Here is a 14,420-nt window from a genome sequence, read left to right as displayed (position 1 = left end):
TTAATCAAGCGGGTTGCAACTCCAACGAGCAGGCCCACTGCCTAGCGCGTGCATTCACGAACCTCGCCCGGGCTAACCATAGGTGCCGACTACGGGGGAGGGTGGGCTCCGGGGCTCGAGCCCACCCCGGAGTTTTCCGGGGGAAGGGGGGCTCTGCCCCCCCCCCCCCCCCACCCCCCGGCGATGCCGAAGCCCCATCCCCCGCCCCCGGCCCTCCCCCCGCGCCTAACATGTCATTACCAGAGTCCTCTTATCCAAACCGTTTATGGTTTCTTTTGAGTTGCCTCTACATTTTCTCTTAAAATGTTATTGTGGCGAACAGCTAACTGCATCACTGTTGACGCGGACGTGCACGGCTTTTATTCATAATTTCGCTTTATTTCTGAAAATCCTGGTTATAGGAAAGCAAGCGCATTAGAAGCACCAATGACGGTTCCCTCTTCCGTATTTTTTCACTTCAACATGTTATTTTAATTTCAAGTGTGAACACCATGCACAGACACATTATATTTCCATGATATTTGAAAGAAATTTATGATATTTTGAAAGAGAAAGAGGTAGCCAACTAACAATTATTTCTAATGATATGGATAGCCTATGTCTAGAGAATCAATATGTTGCTGTATGTTCAACTCACTACAAATTGCTTTGAGAACTTTTTTGACACTCAAAAAGACCTGCAGACTTCAGTGACCCCTTCGGCAGAGTCTTTTATCAACGGTGTGTGAAATGCACGTGAATGATACGTGTCTCAGCATTGCTTCTCTTTCCAGTAGGTAATGCTAGCGGCTCATGAAAAAAAAAAACATAATTATTTACAACATTTATTAGGGATGGAAACATCGCAACGTGCATGCAGAGGCCATAAATATATATAATTAACTTAGTAACCGAAGTAAGGCCAAGCCGGATTCACTCGAAATCCCAATCAATAGCAGTCATGCGCAGCAGAGCTTCTACAAGGACTCAGAAAAAAAAGAAGAGGCTGCAGCTTTGCCGGAAAGGCGAAGCTGTATTAATGATAGCGAAACATAAGACAATTACACAAAAAAGATTCTTCCCGTATAAATCCGTGTAAGAGCCGCACTCCCAACTTGAAACCGAATATATTTTTTTTTAAATCCAACCGAGAAGCAATCGCGTTCAGCGCGATTCCGATCGCGCTCCACTGCGAATTTTCCCGCGAAGCGTACTTTCGCGCGTCGCAAATATATAAAAAAGGTAGGTTATCACTTAAGAAGACAGGAGAGGCGCCCCGCCCTGACCACTGAAGCGCAGCAGCCGATTTCCACCGCGACTAAAGAAATAGTCCCGCTGACGCGACTCGGCTAAGCTCGAAGCCCGGGCTGCCATGTCCTCCGTCGGCGGGGACATGGCAGCCCGGCTCATGGCGTCAGTCTAGAGTGCACGCCCATTGGTGGATGCTCGTGTGCATCCGCCTTTGAGGGGCAAATGCCGCTGCTTTTTAAAGTTGTACACAGATGGCGAGAGGAGGCGATCGCGGAGGTTTACGGCGGATTTCATACTCGTTGTTGGAAAAATTAGATAAAATGCCCCGGTCCCTTGTAAGGCTCGTCAAAATTGCGGCAAAAAAGTGCGGCTCTCACATGAGTCTGTACGTTGGTTATATCAGCTATATGAATTGTAGCAACATTTGCTCAATAATTAAAATAACAAACATCGTGCAGTGCACGGACCATGTAAACCTGTAAATATCTCGCTGGATGACCACGAGCAGTCGCCATCACAACGCTGGCATTATGATGAGGGCCGGCAGCGGGGGCGAACGGTTCGTACAGCCATGCGATTCACCGTGACTCCAAAAATTAGATTCATCATCATCTGAATAGTTTTATGTCCATTTTTATGCGTCGGCGATCTCCAATTACCCCTGTCTCTTAACTTAGGCTATGCGATCTGCAACACTTGGGGCGCGGAAAAACAGCCTAAGAAGGAAGACAGAGGACATGAAGTTAGCAGCCATCCCTGCTCGCCCTTGATCATTGCACCCCCCAATGATTACCAACAATTGGATACGGCACGCGGGCCGCGTAAGCGTCAACCGCACACAGTAATTTGCAGCTGCGGCAGGGCTAGATGAGAAGACGCGTGCTCTCCTCCCCGTGCGCGCATTTGATCACGTGACCTCCAACTAACCTGAATATTGTGCGCGTGGGAAGATAATGTCCATCAAGTGTTACGGCTCAGCGTTACGGGCTTTTTCTCGCACCCGTAGTGCATGGGTCGCTCACTCATATGGCTTTTGGACTTTATACAGAATATCGCGGCGCTGACGACAGCGATAACTTGCCTGGAGCGTCGATACAATTGCTGTCGCAATAAACTGAGAAATAGAAAGCAGGCGTCGAGCTCGCTTCTACCGTGGCTGCGGGCGTTGCAATGTGCACCGGCTACAAACACAGCATGAGCACCAACGACAAAACCAACAGTGGGCACCTCGCTTATCGGTACTTCGCCAGAACCCGTCTGACGCTGAAAAGGAAGCGTATTTTCCACCGGATAAGCACCAGCGGAAACATAACACTAGGCGCGCGGGGAGACAACACACGCGAAGGGACCAGCCACCTCGGATGGCCCAAGCTTGAACTCGGCGCAGAATGAAGCCGTGAGCCACATATGGATGGAAGAGGCAGGAAAAGTAGAAGTTGAGGACCCGTGTGTTCTAGCCGCTAGGCGAAAGAAGGCTCCACGCCGCTATCAAGAAGGTTCCTAAGCTCACGTGTTTCCATGAGCGAGTGACATGTACCGCCAAAAGTTCTATGAAGTACTTGACACAGTGTTGTCTTTGTTAATCAACAGGTATCCACCTGATATGTGGCAGCATAATTCCCACATTGAGCAGGTTGCCATAGGGAAGGAAGGCGAAGCATATATAACATAGTTCTACGGTGACGACCTTGAACCAGGACGCCTGATTTTGCACAGAGATATGCTGATTGACATTTTTAAGCCAGCAAAGGTCGGCATCATTGCACACATTTGGGGACGTCGTGCACATGTTTACGGGGGGCAAGGGCGAACACCTGCGAAACCTTTTGCCGGAAATGGCCAAGTTCAAAAAATTGCGTTAGCCATACCGGTCTCGTCGACCACATCCGGGAGGACCTTTTCTTGCCTTCGGCGACTGAAAATGTACTTGCGGTCGACGACTGGACAAGCCTGTTTCAACCATCTGGCAATTTTGCACGCCCACAAAGAACTCTCCCGCAAAATCAATTTGTATAAGATTGCCGACGACTTCATTTCCAGATCAAGTGTCCGAACGAACACTTTTTCAATGATGGTGAAGTCATCGCATCAGACAACGAACTGATGTCTTTAATAGGAGAGAGAAAGGCACCAACTTACAAGTCAAAGCAAACCACCTGGCTTAGAAAACAACGCAAAAAGTTGTACAAAGGAACGAAAATGGGGTCCATAACAGCGCAAGCAGAGTGAAGGCATTTGGGTAAGAAAAGAGGCGTGACTGCGCTATAGATGGCTTGCACTGACGTCATTGTAGCCGCCATGTTGATGCACCGACACGATGATAAGCTGGGTCTGTAACGTCACGTGAAAGCTTTCAATAAGATGAATTGGACTGAAGTGCTCGTAGTCGCCATGTTGGTGCCTCGACACGGTGATAAGGTGGGTGCGTGACGTCACGTGAAAGCTACCAATTTGTAAAACTCCCTAGTCTATCTGTGAACTTTCCTTATTAATTTTTATTCGTCGTATGCTGCATTTGCCTCTCAATAACAAAATCCACATTGTTCCTATATTTGCTATCGAGTCCTTTCGCGCTTTTGAGATATCGCTGTCTTATTTATTTATTTGATTTATTTTATTTCACAATACTGCCGGCTTCCATTTGGAAGCCCAAGCAGGAGTGGTACAAACATCGTGATATCAAACTCTTTTTCCTCAAGGGAACAAACAAACAAAAAGACAGGCCAATAGGCAAGGCAAACATATTCTATTACACAGTACAAAGAAATACGATGACACCATCACATCTGCTGCCAATAGGAAAGGCGCAATAAAGAGACATCAGAATATCCAACACAAGCAAAAAAGAAACGATGAACGCATGACATTACAAGTACGACTGTACTGCAGATAAGAAGGAATCGGGAGTGGTTGAACTGACCACACTTTGCGGAAGGGCGTTCCATTCGCGAATTGTTTTGGGCAGGAAAGATGAAATATATGCGCTTGTTCTAGCATGCGGCACTAAAATTGTTTGATTGTGCTTACCTCTGGTCATGCAGTCGCGATGTATTAAATTGCATGTAGTTGTCAAATCTCATTTTAGTGTGTTTGTTAACTATATGTTATACATTGTTATATAAATGCTATGCGAGGGCTCGAATCCGGCAACATTGATGCTTTCAGGTAGCATATGTGGGTTTATTGACCAGTTGCCATCAGCCAAAAAGATCACGTGCTCATGACGCCTGCGGCAGAAAAGATGTTCTACATCCGCCGCCATGGTTTGTGAGTGGTGGCGCTGGCTAACACTCCGAGGGTTAGTTCTAGTAGTAAAAACATAAATACCCCCGAAAGCGGATGGGAAAACGGCTCCGCGGTAGCTCAATGGTAAGAGCATCGCACGCGTAATGCGCAGGCGTGGGATCGTTCCCCACCTGCGGACAGTTGTTTTTTCATCCATTTTCATTTTCCAATAATTTATGATTTCTTTAATTCGATTAGTAAGTGCAAGTAATTTCCCTTATGTTGTCCTTGGTGTCATTGTTTGTTAGCTTCGTATGATATATATATATATATATATATGCATACATGGGTGGCGTTCGGAAAGCTGGTCAGGCCCCAGCCCCCCACCCCCGGGAAAATGAAAACTTTTCCGCCTATGGGGCTAATGGTCCTGCTCTCTCAAAGGATTGCTCCCCTAAACACCCTCTTGCCACCTTTAACGAGATCACATCCCACTACAGACTGAGCAGGAGGAAATTCTCTCCCCCTCACCCAAAATTAAACCGGGCTCAGTCTGTCACGTTCAGGCTCTTACAGACGAGATCGTACCTCACCCCCAGAGCGCTCAATCGGATAGATTCCAACTTCCCGCAATCGTGCTCCAAATGTGGGCACGACTTCTGCTCTTTCGATCATATGCTCTGGCTGTGACCGTTCAACGCGGGCTCTGATCTTCACGACAAGTCCAAGTGGGACGCCCTACTGCAAAGCACGGACTTTACGCATCAACGACAGGCCGTCCAGAGGGCCCGCGACGTCGCCGAGAGCCACCAGCTCCCGGTTCCGTCATGGGCAGAGCCAGCAATTTGATTGGGGTGCCTTCGGCTCCCCCAATCTTTTTCCTCAGGACCTTTCAATAAAGTTCGTGTCAACTGTCAACTGTCATGCTTGAATAGGCGCAATAATCCTTGCAAGTTGGCTCGACACCAAGCATTGTGACGATTTCAGAGATTTAGCGAGGGTTAAAATGCTTTCCGAAACTTAGCATTTTCGTAACTCGCTGCGACTTTTATGCGAGAGTCAAAGTTTTCCTAAAAACGAAATAAACGATCGGCAAAGCGCTTTAACCAACGTTCTTGCATCTATGACTACCAGGAACCGTGCGGCGGTTTTGCATATACGAGACACCTCATGTAATTCACGCGATATCCGCTGCCGGACAGGATTATTTTTAGCGCACAACCTATTCAGCAGCGCTGCGCCGAGCGTTGGTGTTTCTTGGCATCCGGATAACAATCGCCCGTTGACTCACTACAGCGTGCGTCATTTGGGAATGTGAGCAAGAATGACGTTATCTGGTAATAAATAACCTGATAGCTGTCTGCTATTGTTGAATAACAAATATCGTTTGAACGCTGGTCGAGCTTGGCGCCCCTGCGTTTATGAGAGCGAATCATACTTTTTTTTAGCGATACACTAGCTGTCGCAGCGTATACAGTCGTGCTATTGCACGCTGCAGGCTACCTGTTGTGGGAAGCATCGAGATCAGCCGACTGACGCTACACCGGATACACTTCGGTACTGCGGTTTGTTTTGCTATGGCAAGAGTTTTTTTTTTTCTTTCTTTTTGTTTTGCGCAGTACCGAAGTGTATCCGGTGTAACGCCAGTCAGCCGATCTCGACGCTCCCCACAACAGGTAGCCTGCAGTATGCAATAGCACGACTGTATACGCTGCGACCGCTAGTGTATCGATAAAAAAAAAAAAAAAAGTATGTTAGGGTGTTCTAACAGTGAGCCACGTCGGCGTGAAAGAGGTTCCTTGAAGAGTGGCGCGTATGCACTAGAGCACTGCACGGGCTGATTTTTGCAGCCCGAGCCCGGCCCGGGCCCGTTTTTACATTGGGCGGCCTGCCCGAGCCCGATCAAAACTTTTATGGCGAGACCCGGGCCCGGCCCGGGCCCGTAAATATTCTACGTTACCCGCCCGGCCCGGCCCGCCACCCCTTTACCTTAGGCCCGAGCCCGGCCCGAGCCCGGCCCGAGCCCGGCTCGAAACCGGCCCGAACCCGGCCCGAGAATAACTCGCTGCACGTTACATGCGCACCACCAGAAAGCCCGAGCCCGGCCCGGGCCCGTGTCAAAAAACCCGAGCCCGGCCCGGGCCCGGTTCAAAAAGCACACGCCGTGCCCGAGCCCGGCCCGAGCCCGTGAAAAAACTGCTCTACCCGGCCCGGCCCACGGGCCCATGCATTTCGTCGGACACTTTGAAAATTATCTCGAAACTGGTTCAGTCCTGAGAATTCGTTCCAAGTGGATACGCCTAGCGAACTCAGCGGCTATAATTCGTAGATTGAAAGATGTGCCGTAAAATCATTAATTAAAAAGTTAACTAGCGTAATTGTGCTAATTACTCAATTAGGTGTTTTGATTTCTCGTGGAAGTAATGGCCGCCTCATCGCGTAGTTTACATCAAGGATTATAATTGTGCTATCTGCGACAGGCTATTTTTAAAGATTTGGTGCAGCTAAAATGAAACACCCTGTATATATATATATATATATATATATATATATATATATATATATATATATGGCCAGTGGCTGCCAAGTTTCATTGTGTAATCACCCCTTATCCTGGATATGTTGGTGAAAACTACCTTCCGGAATCTCGACAGTTGGCCGAGTTGGTGAACAATCATTGTGGCAGCGTTTGTCCTGTGCGGTCTTTCTGCCTTTTTGTGTCGTGTATTTGTTTTGCGCTTCATGCGTTCCGAAGAAAACGACACTGTCGAATGTGCAGAACTATTACAATACAATTACATCATTGCCTTGATTTTTTTTAACCTTCCGTTGCACGCCGCGGCAATTTTTGATCAGCCACTGCAAGCGAAGCAAGGGGAAGCGGACCAATCGCAGACGCCGACACCACCCTCCTCATCTACTTTCACTGCGCTAGCTTGGCGCCACCGAAGCCCTCTCCACTTCGGCGTGCTACTGGCATCTTGTCAGCCAATTAGATAAGAAAAACCTGTCAAGGTAGGCAATGCTTTCCACATAGCAAACAAGCGTGACCTCCTATAGGCTATAAACTAGCAGAGCGCTTGATTGGGGTGGCTGACTGGGCTAGTTTGTTATTCATACTGGTAATACACAGCGCGAGAAGAAACACGGGGACGAATAGCAGACACGGACAAGCGTTGACTTCCAACTGATTATTTTATTGACAGACATGCTTTATATAAGCATGTCCAAAATTCTGGACAAGTTATTGAATTTCTGAGGCAGCAGTCAGGCACCAGAATGAGGGCTTTCTCGGTTGGCATATGTTATTCCCTTCCTCACAGCGAGTTTCTTAAGTGTATAGAAGAAAATATTGATAGTTTTGGAGTGTTGCCATTTAAAAACACAGCTGGTGTCAGTTCTATAGGGTTTCTAGACCACTTATCTTTGTATCTTACGTCCACTTTCGTGGAATGGAACGAGGAAACATACATGCAGAGAGAAGGCGTTTCAATTGAGTCTCATAGCTCCTTTTCTGAGTGACCTGTTAGCAAAATTTGATAAAGTGCTGAGTGAACGGTTAAATGGCTCATATGTCATAAAATGTTGAGATATGTAGATGATTATTTGATCGTGTTGCAATGTGATTCATACATGTTTCACCCACAATCCACGCAGGTACTAGATACCTTTCGTGAGTGCCTCAGACCACTCGTGTTGACACACGAGATGGTATGATGATGGTATGGTAAAACTTGATTACGGTCCCTCGGAACGCGCGTCAACACGTAGCGGGCCGCTCCCACGTCGGTACAGAAAGGCCGAGCCTCTCTGCTGCGTCGCGGGCCCGATGTACAGCCCATAGCTGTGCTTCAAGATCGGGGCGACTTAGGGCAGCCTCCCATTTGGACGACGTGACATCGTCGCCGTCGCGTAACGCGGGGCACCGCCAGAGCATATGTTCCAAGTCAGCTAGGTCTGAGCATAGCTCGCAAACATTGGTCGATGGTATCTCTGGATAGATTCTGTGTAACCGTGCGGGGTTAGGGTATGTCCCGACCTGGAGTAATCTGAGTGTTGACGCCTGTGGTATGCCTAGTTTCCTATGTGGCGGAGGATATCGTCTCCGTCCCATGTAAAAATGTTTGGTAAGTTCGTTATATGAGGAGGGAGGGTCCCGGTTGTCCATAACTTCAGCACCGCGCTACCCGGTAGCTACGTGGTCACCGACTCCTCGCGCAGCTCTGTGGGCCGACTCGTTGATGCCAGATAATAACTCCATTCGTTTCCTAGATATGAGGATTCACTTCTCAGCAGGCCATACGTGCTAGCGTTATGAGCCTCGTGCGCAGAAGTCGATTCTTCCTTTCAAGTCGGCTCATTGCAAACTAGTAAAGAGAGCTATAGTACAGTCATGTTTTTCGAACGCTTCGGAAAGGTTATGCTATCACGCCTCGGAAGCAAGTTCCTTGGCACAGGCGAATCGCCTAGAGCGAGCAGGGTACCCACGGCCGCTGCTTGTTTCAGTAGCTGAGGCAATGCACAAGAAAAGGAAGCGTAGAAGTTAACTATGACAACAGAGGAGACCAAAGAACTGCTGAAAAGCGAGACAGAGTTGCCGTCATACCATACATGCATGGCGTGTCCCATCGCCTCAAAAAAATAGGACAACGTGTTAATGTTCAGGTTGTTTTCAGTGCTCCTGAGAAGCTGTCCCAGCTGGCAAGAAGGACCTATCCAGTTAGGACACGCGGGAAGCAGTGTAACATCAAATACAGAAAACCAAAGCTCATAGACTGTGTTCAATGCGTCGTCTACAGGATTCCCTTGTCATGCGGAGAGTGCTACGTGGGCCAGACGGGCAGATGCCTTAACGAGCGCTTGCGTGAACACGCCAATAATGTCCGAAATGGAAGGGAAGGTTTTCTGGCTCAGCATGTTAGCCCGCGTGGGTGTACCCCGCAGTTCGAGCACACCGCAGTTATCTGTGAGATGAGGGATGAGCAAGAACGTTTAAACGACGAGGCAGCTCAGATGGTCAGGGAAAGAAGCAGATGTGTGAGCAAACCGTCGGTTATCCTATCTGACAGGGAACTTAGTTTCTTGGAATGTGTCGGCATGCGCAGCAGGCCACCGTGATTGTTAGCTTTTTCTCTTGGCATTTTTTCAGTTTCTGAGCCCAAATTCGCAAAAACTTCTTACACTAGACTTTTTCGTAAGAAAACCTTTAGCCAATCCGGATGCCAGACATATCATTAGTGAAGGCGGCCAGCTAACGGCAAAGCGAACTTACGAAAGAAAAGATTTTGTGAATCTGGCCCCTGTCTTTTTTTTTTTTTTTTCTTGTCAGGGGAAATGTTTCTTTTTCTTTTAAGTGTTCCTGGAGATGCTTATATAAAGCATCTATGTCAATAAAATAATCATTTGGAAGTCGGCGCTTGTCCGTGTCTGCCCCGTCTTTCTTCTCGCGCTGTGTATTATCACAATCCGTTCGATTGGGCTCTTCAAACAACGCCGTGGGTCACTGCCCGTGCGCATTGCGCCTGTGGTTACGTAAGTTTGACCTCAGGAGATTGGAATAGTGTAACGTTATAGGGCCCTTAATCGACTAACGCTGCACATGCATCCAGTCACGTAATCTTATTTTCTGTTCCTGCCATTCTGGCGAGCATACGAATTATGATATTTCGCGCTTTACTCATTTACGAGCTACGGCGTATGATGGCCTTGAGAAGGGCATCGCGTTCATTGGACGAGATCCCTTTTTTCATCTCGATGCAGTATCCTATTTGGTATCCTATCCGACATCCAAAAGCCGTATTTCTCGAAGATTCGTACTCGATCCGAATAAAAAAATCCTCTGTTCGTGCACGCTTAGCGAGAAGCTTTGAGAATCTAGGCCCGAATTCACAAAAACTTCTTACGCTAGAATTTTTTGTAAGAAAGAATTTCAGCCAATCCGGACGCAAGACATATTATCTAAGGCGCCTGGCCAATGGCAAAGAACACTTACGAAAGAAAAGCTTTGTGAATCTGGCCCCTCGCTCCCAGATTTTACCGCAAGTTGTCTGCATTCTATTTGCAGGACTTCGGCTCTCACATGAAGCGTGATCTGAAAAACAAATCCTTCCCATTGCTAAATTAATGCACAACCCGCTTCATTCGTTTTCTCGCTCAACTTTGTTTTGTTATATGGCGGCTGAAATTGTTTATGCAAATGCCTTGTAACAAAGCGCGGAACCTTCTGAGCACTTCCGTCTGTAGTACGAGCCTCGCTCGCGCCTTCGTGCTGCGCAAAGCCGGCGCGCATTGCGACGGAAGAGCGCGGACGCCTGCGCGCGTCGCGCATTTCCCGCTGGCACGCGCAGGTGTGTCGCAAGTGCCGCTAGCGTCGTCGCTGCGCTGTGGTCGGTGACGCAACCCGGCGGACCGCGCCGGCTGTTCGCGTCGTGAGTCACACCGAGACGAGACGCACGATCGCGGAAGGACAAAGTGGGGCCATCTAGCAGTTGTGGCACGAGTCTGCGGCCTGGTTTGCCAATGCGGTTTCGCCCCTGCGTGGGCGGTGTCTCGTTCTGCCCAGAGAGGGCGCACAGGCTTTACGGAAACGCTCGCTGCCTGCAGAAACCATGGCGGAGATCGGAATAATAAAAAGAAAGAAAAAAAAAAAAAAATCGAGGAGGAGTGTGCCCAGAGCTCTCGGAAACGCACGCGCGCGCAGAAAAAAAAAAAAAAAAAAAAAAAAAGAAACTCGGGGAGAGCCTCCGGAGAGCACGCAGGGGAACCAGTCGCCGGCCGGCGCGCAGCTTTTTGAGAGCGACCGACCGTTTCCACAGGCTAAAATCGCACTTGGGAGAATTTCAAACCGACGCTGAATCCCAGCCAGCACCGATACACTACATCGCCTGAGGTTCGCGCAACGCTGCTAGCCCATCAGCTTTCCATTTTTAAGCGAGGTCGGCCCGTTTTCACGTCTTTCAATCAAGATGTCGCACACCGTGACGGTGACGAGAATGACGACCTCGAGCAGCTCGCCGATGGTGATCAACACGGGATACGCCTGTAATATCCAAGGAGCCCTCAAGGTCGTCGAAACAGTGAGTGTTGGCCACCGTTTAAGCATCTGATCGCCCAAATCTCAAGGTGCCGAAACATTTCACTTTGTACGTGAACGCTGAAACCAAAGTGAAATGCATTCGGACGAAGCGCCGCTATGAATTGCTGAAATACCGAATTCACAAAATTTATTTCGCTTGAACCGCGGCACCGTGTAGTTACCAAAATATGCATATAAGAGCGAAAGCTGGAGGAACGCCGGTCGGTAAACGGGTAAACGTTAAGCGATATGAAATCCGAAACCAGTTGCGCGGGAAGAACAGTGGTGACGTATCGGGGCGTGGTTCTGAGTTCTGCGGGCTTGTCAAAGCGGGACTGCATGCCGACACTTATCTGATAGGTCTCGTGCTTTGGCCATCAGCGATGCAGTGAGGCCACTGGGGCAAATTAGATCGCCGTGAGTTGTACTGGGCGCGGCATGGTGGCATAGAAAAGGCCACACGAAGCGTCAGACGCAACGCAGCGGCCGCTCGTCTGCTTCCATTTTTAGCAGACGAAAAGTGGAGCGCGCCACGGGCGCGCGCGCACAGGCTTTCGGACAGATGCAATTGATTCGCGATGCCCCCGGGTCGTAAACTGGCAGCGCACCCATAGGCTTGTCAGAAAGAAGTACTGCCCCGGTGGCAGTTTGAGCTCACTCTTAAGGTTACACGAGGAGCTTCGCGGTTCAGCTTGAATTCAGTGCAACACTTGCATTGCACCTCGCTCTTGTTTTCTACAAAGGGGCAGTGGTAAGCGCTGTCGTTGGATCTTAATCCCGTTTTGGGCTAGTCAAATCACGGCTGTGCCGGTGACAGCGCTGAAAGTACGGGGAGAGAACCGCAGTCAAAGACGCATGCCTGTTGTTTTAACCGTGGCTCATCAACCTTTTTGCGTTGCCTTAAACGTTATCACGTATATGGACCGTGGCAGTGGGATTATCTTTCGTAGTTCTTCGCGCATAAACTGCTCTTATTGTCTCCAGCAGGTCGTTGGAGTAGGTTAACCTGTTTTCCTGTGGTAGCACGCCTACAGTGCTGTCTTTACGGTGACTTATTTTGTGGCGCGCTCGCCGACTCGTGCTTTATGGCATTCCTGTATATGATATGCGCGTAACGTGGCGGTGTTTTGATGAACAGATGGCGCACAGGGGAGCAAAAACAAAATCGTGCTTATTTTTTACGTCGCTGAGACAGCTTCGTCAAGGAAACAGCTGCATGTTGGGTCAAACAACTGTTTTATTTACTTTCATGTATATACGTATAATATGCATGCATTTATGATTTCTTAAAAGGGGAAATAAAAGTTTATTCATTCATTCATTCATGATTCCAAGCAGGCTGATAACTTTAATGGTGGTTGATGGAAACGCAAGCTTGGGTATGGAGTGCCATTACTATATTTTAACTATAATATAATATATACCTTCGATATGGGCCTAATTGACAACATCAGACAACTCATTGCAATCGTTCTTTGTAAAGAGAGAACTATAGCTGCCTTCTCGTGCACTGATGGTGGGCGTGTCATGTTTTGCAATAGTTTCGTCGGCGTTGGCTTGTTTCCGTCGCGGTTCTTGCTTCAGAGTTACGTCATTTCATTTTTGAGCGAAAGCGGATACCCATGACGGGGGTCGAGCCCCGATAGAGCATACATAAGAGAGCGGTGTTTATCATCGCTGACTCTTCAAGTGGCTAGGGTGTCTGTGACTAAGGAGCAAATCTTTTACATTTATTTTTATCTTTTTTTATGCCGTCGAAGAAAATATAAAGAAATGAGAAGCGGGCAATACATACATGTAGACGGATGTGAAATCGTTCGATGAATATCCTATGCACGATAAACATAAGGTGCCGCATGCATGAGTGTCCTAGAATATGTGGGAAAAGTGGGGGAGCGCTCTTTTGGTGATGTGGACGAGCGCACACGGCGAAAGACAAAGTTTTAAAGGAAATAGGAAGCCGTTTAGATGTTTTACCAAGCCTTGTATTGCATACTTTCTCAATACCTATCATGGTTTCCCGGGGGTTAAAACGTGACATTTGACATATCATCATTGCTCTTACATAGTCCAGTGACTGCGATAGAACCAGTTGACGCATCCCAAGCGCAAGGTACGTAACACTATGGGAGGTGACATAATGATCGTTTGCTTACCTATATAGCTTAAGTGCCTTCCGCAAGATTTCTGTTGCACAAGTGAAGAAATAAGAATGGAACATTTGGTCTATCCGTCGCGGTATAGCCCAGTTACTATGTGGCATTGCGTTGCTGAGCTCGAGGTCGTGGCTTCGATCCTGGCCGCGGCGGCCGCATTTCGATGGGGGTGAAAGGCAAGAACGTTCGTGTACTTCGATTTAGATGCACATTAAAGAACCTCGGGGGCTCAAAATTAATCCGGAATCCCCCACTGCGGCGTGCCTCATAATCAGATTGTAGCGTAAAACCCAAGAATCTGATTTTAATATTAGAATTTCGTCTTTAGAAACGATAAAATGGTGGCGCTCGACGATGATTTTATCAGCGTGTTTTAATTTGATGAAGATACCGATTTCATCTTATCGGCAATCAGCAAAAGCTAACGTTTATTGTGAAAAACCTTATATATTGTTACGGGAGTATTCCTCAAGAGGAGCGTCGATGAAGAAGACGTTTTTGATCTAGCGCGCTCTCGCCCATATGGTTCAGCGCTTCATAGCCGTTGTTATCAATTCGTTGTTATCAATATGTATATTACTTTGGTAGAGCGAATATTTCAAGTAATCCTTAGAAACAGCGCAGCATAGTGATGAAAAATGATTACTTTTTCGGCTACGTATTATTCGTGCCGGTGGACATAATAAACTTTGCTATAATCACTAACCAAAAATTCTGATTAACCTACTCATTAA

At 47.9% G+C, this 14,420-nt stretch overlaps 1 protein-coding gene across 1 annotated transcript in view; it reads left to right on the top strand.

Moving 5' to 3' along the window:
• Positions 1-11,165: 11,165 nt before the first annotated feature.
• The window catches only part of LOC125944952 (uncharacterized), a 49,671-nt gene continuing 46,416 nt past the window's right edge, over positions 11,166-14,420 (top strand). The window contains exon 1 of the mRNA XM_049666426.1: positions 11,166-11,553. Coding sequence (XP_049522383.1) covers positions 11,421-11,553 — 133 coding nt within the window. The 5' untranslated portion in view covers positions 11,166-11,420. The remainder of the gene's footprint in view (positions 11,554-14,420) is intronic.

This window comes from Dermacentor silvarum, chromosome 1 (assembly GCF_013339745.2).
Source record: "Dermacentor silvarum isolate Dsil-2018 chromosome 1, BIME_Dsil_1.4, whole genome shotgun sequence".
Taxonomy (NCBI): Eukaryota; Metazoa; Arthropoda; class Arachnida; order Ixodida; family Ixodidae; genus Dermacentor; species Dermacentor silvarum.
Note: the sequence above shows the minus strand (reverse complement) of the source record. Positions and strands in the feature narration are given on the sequence as shown.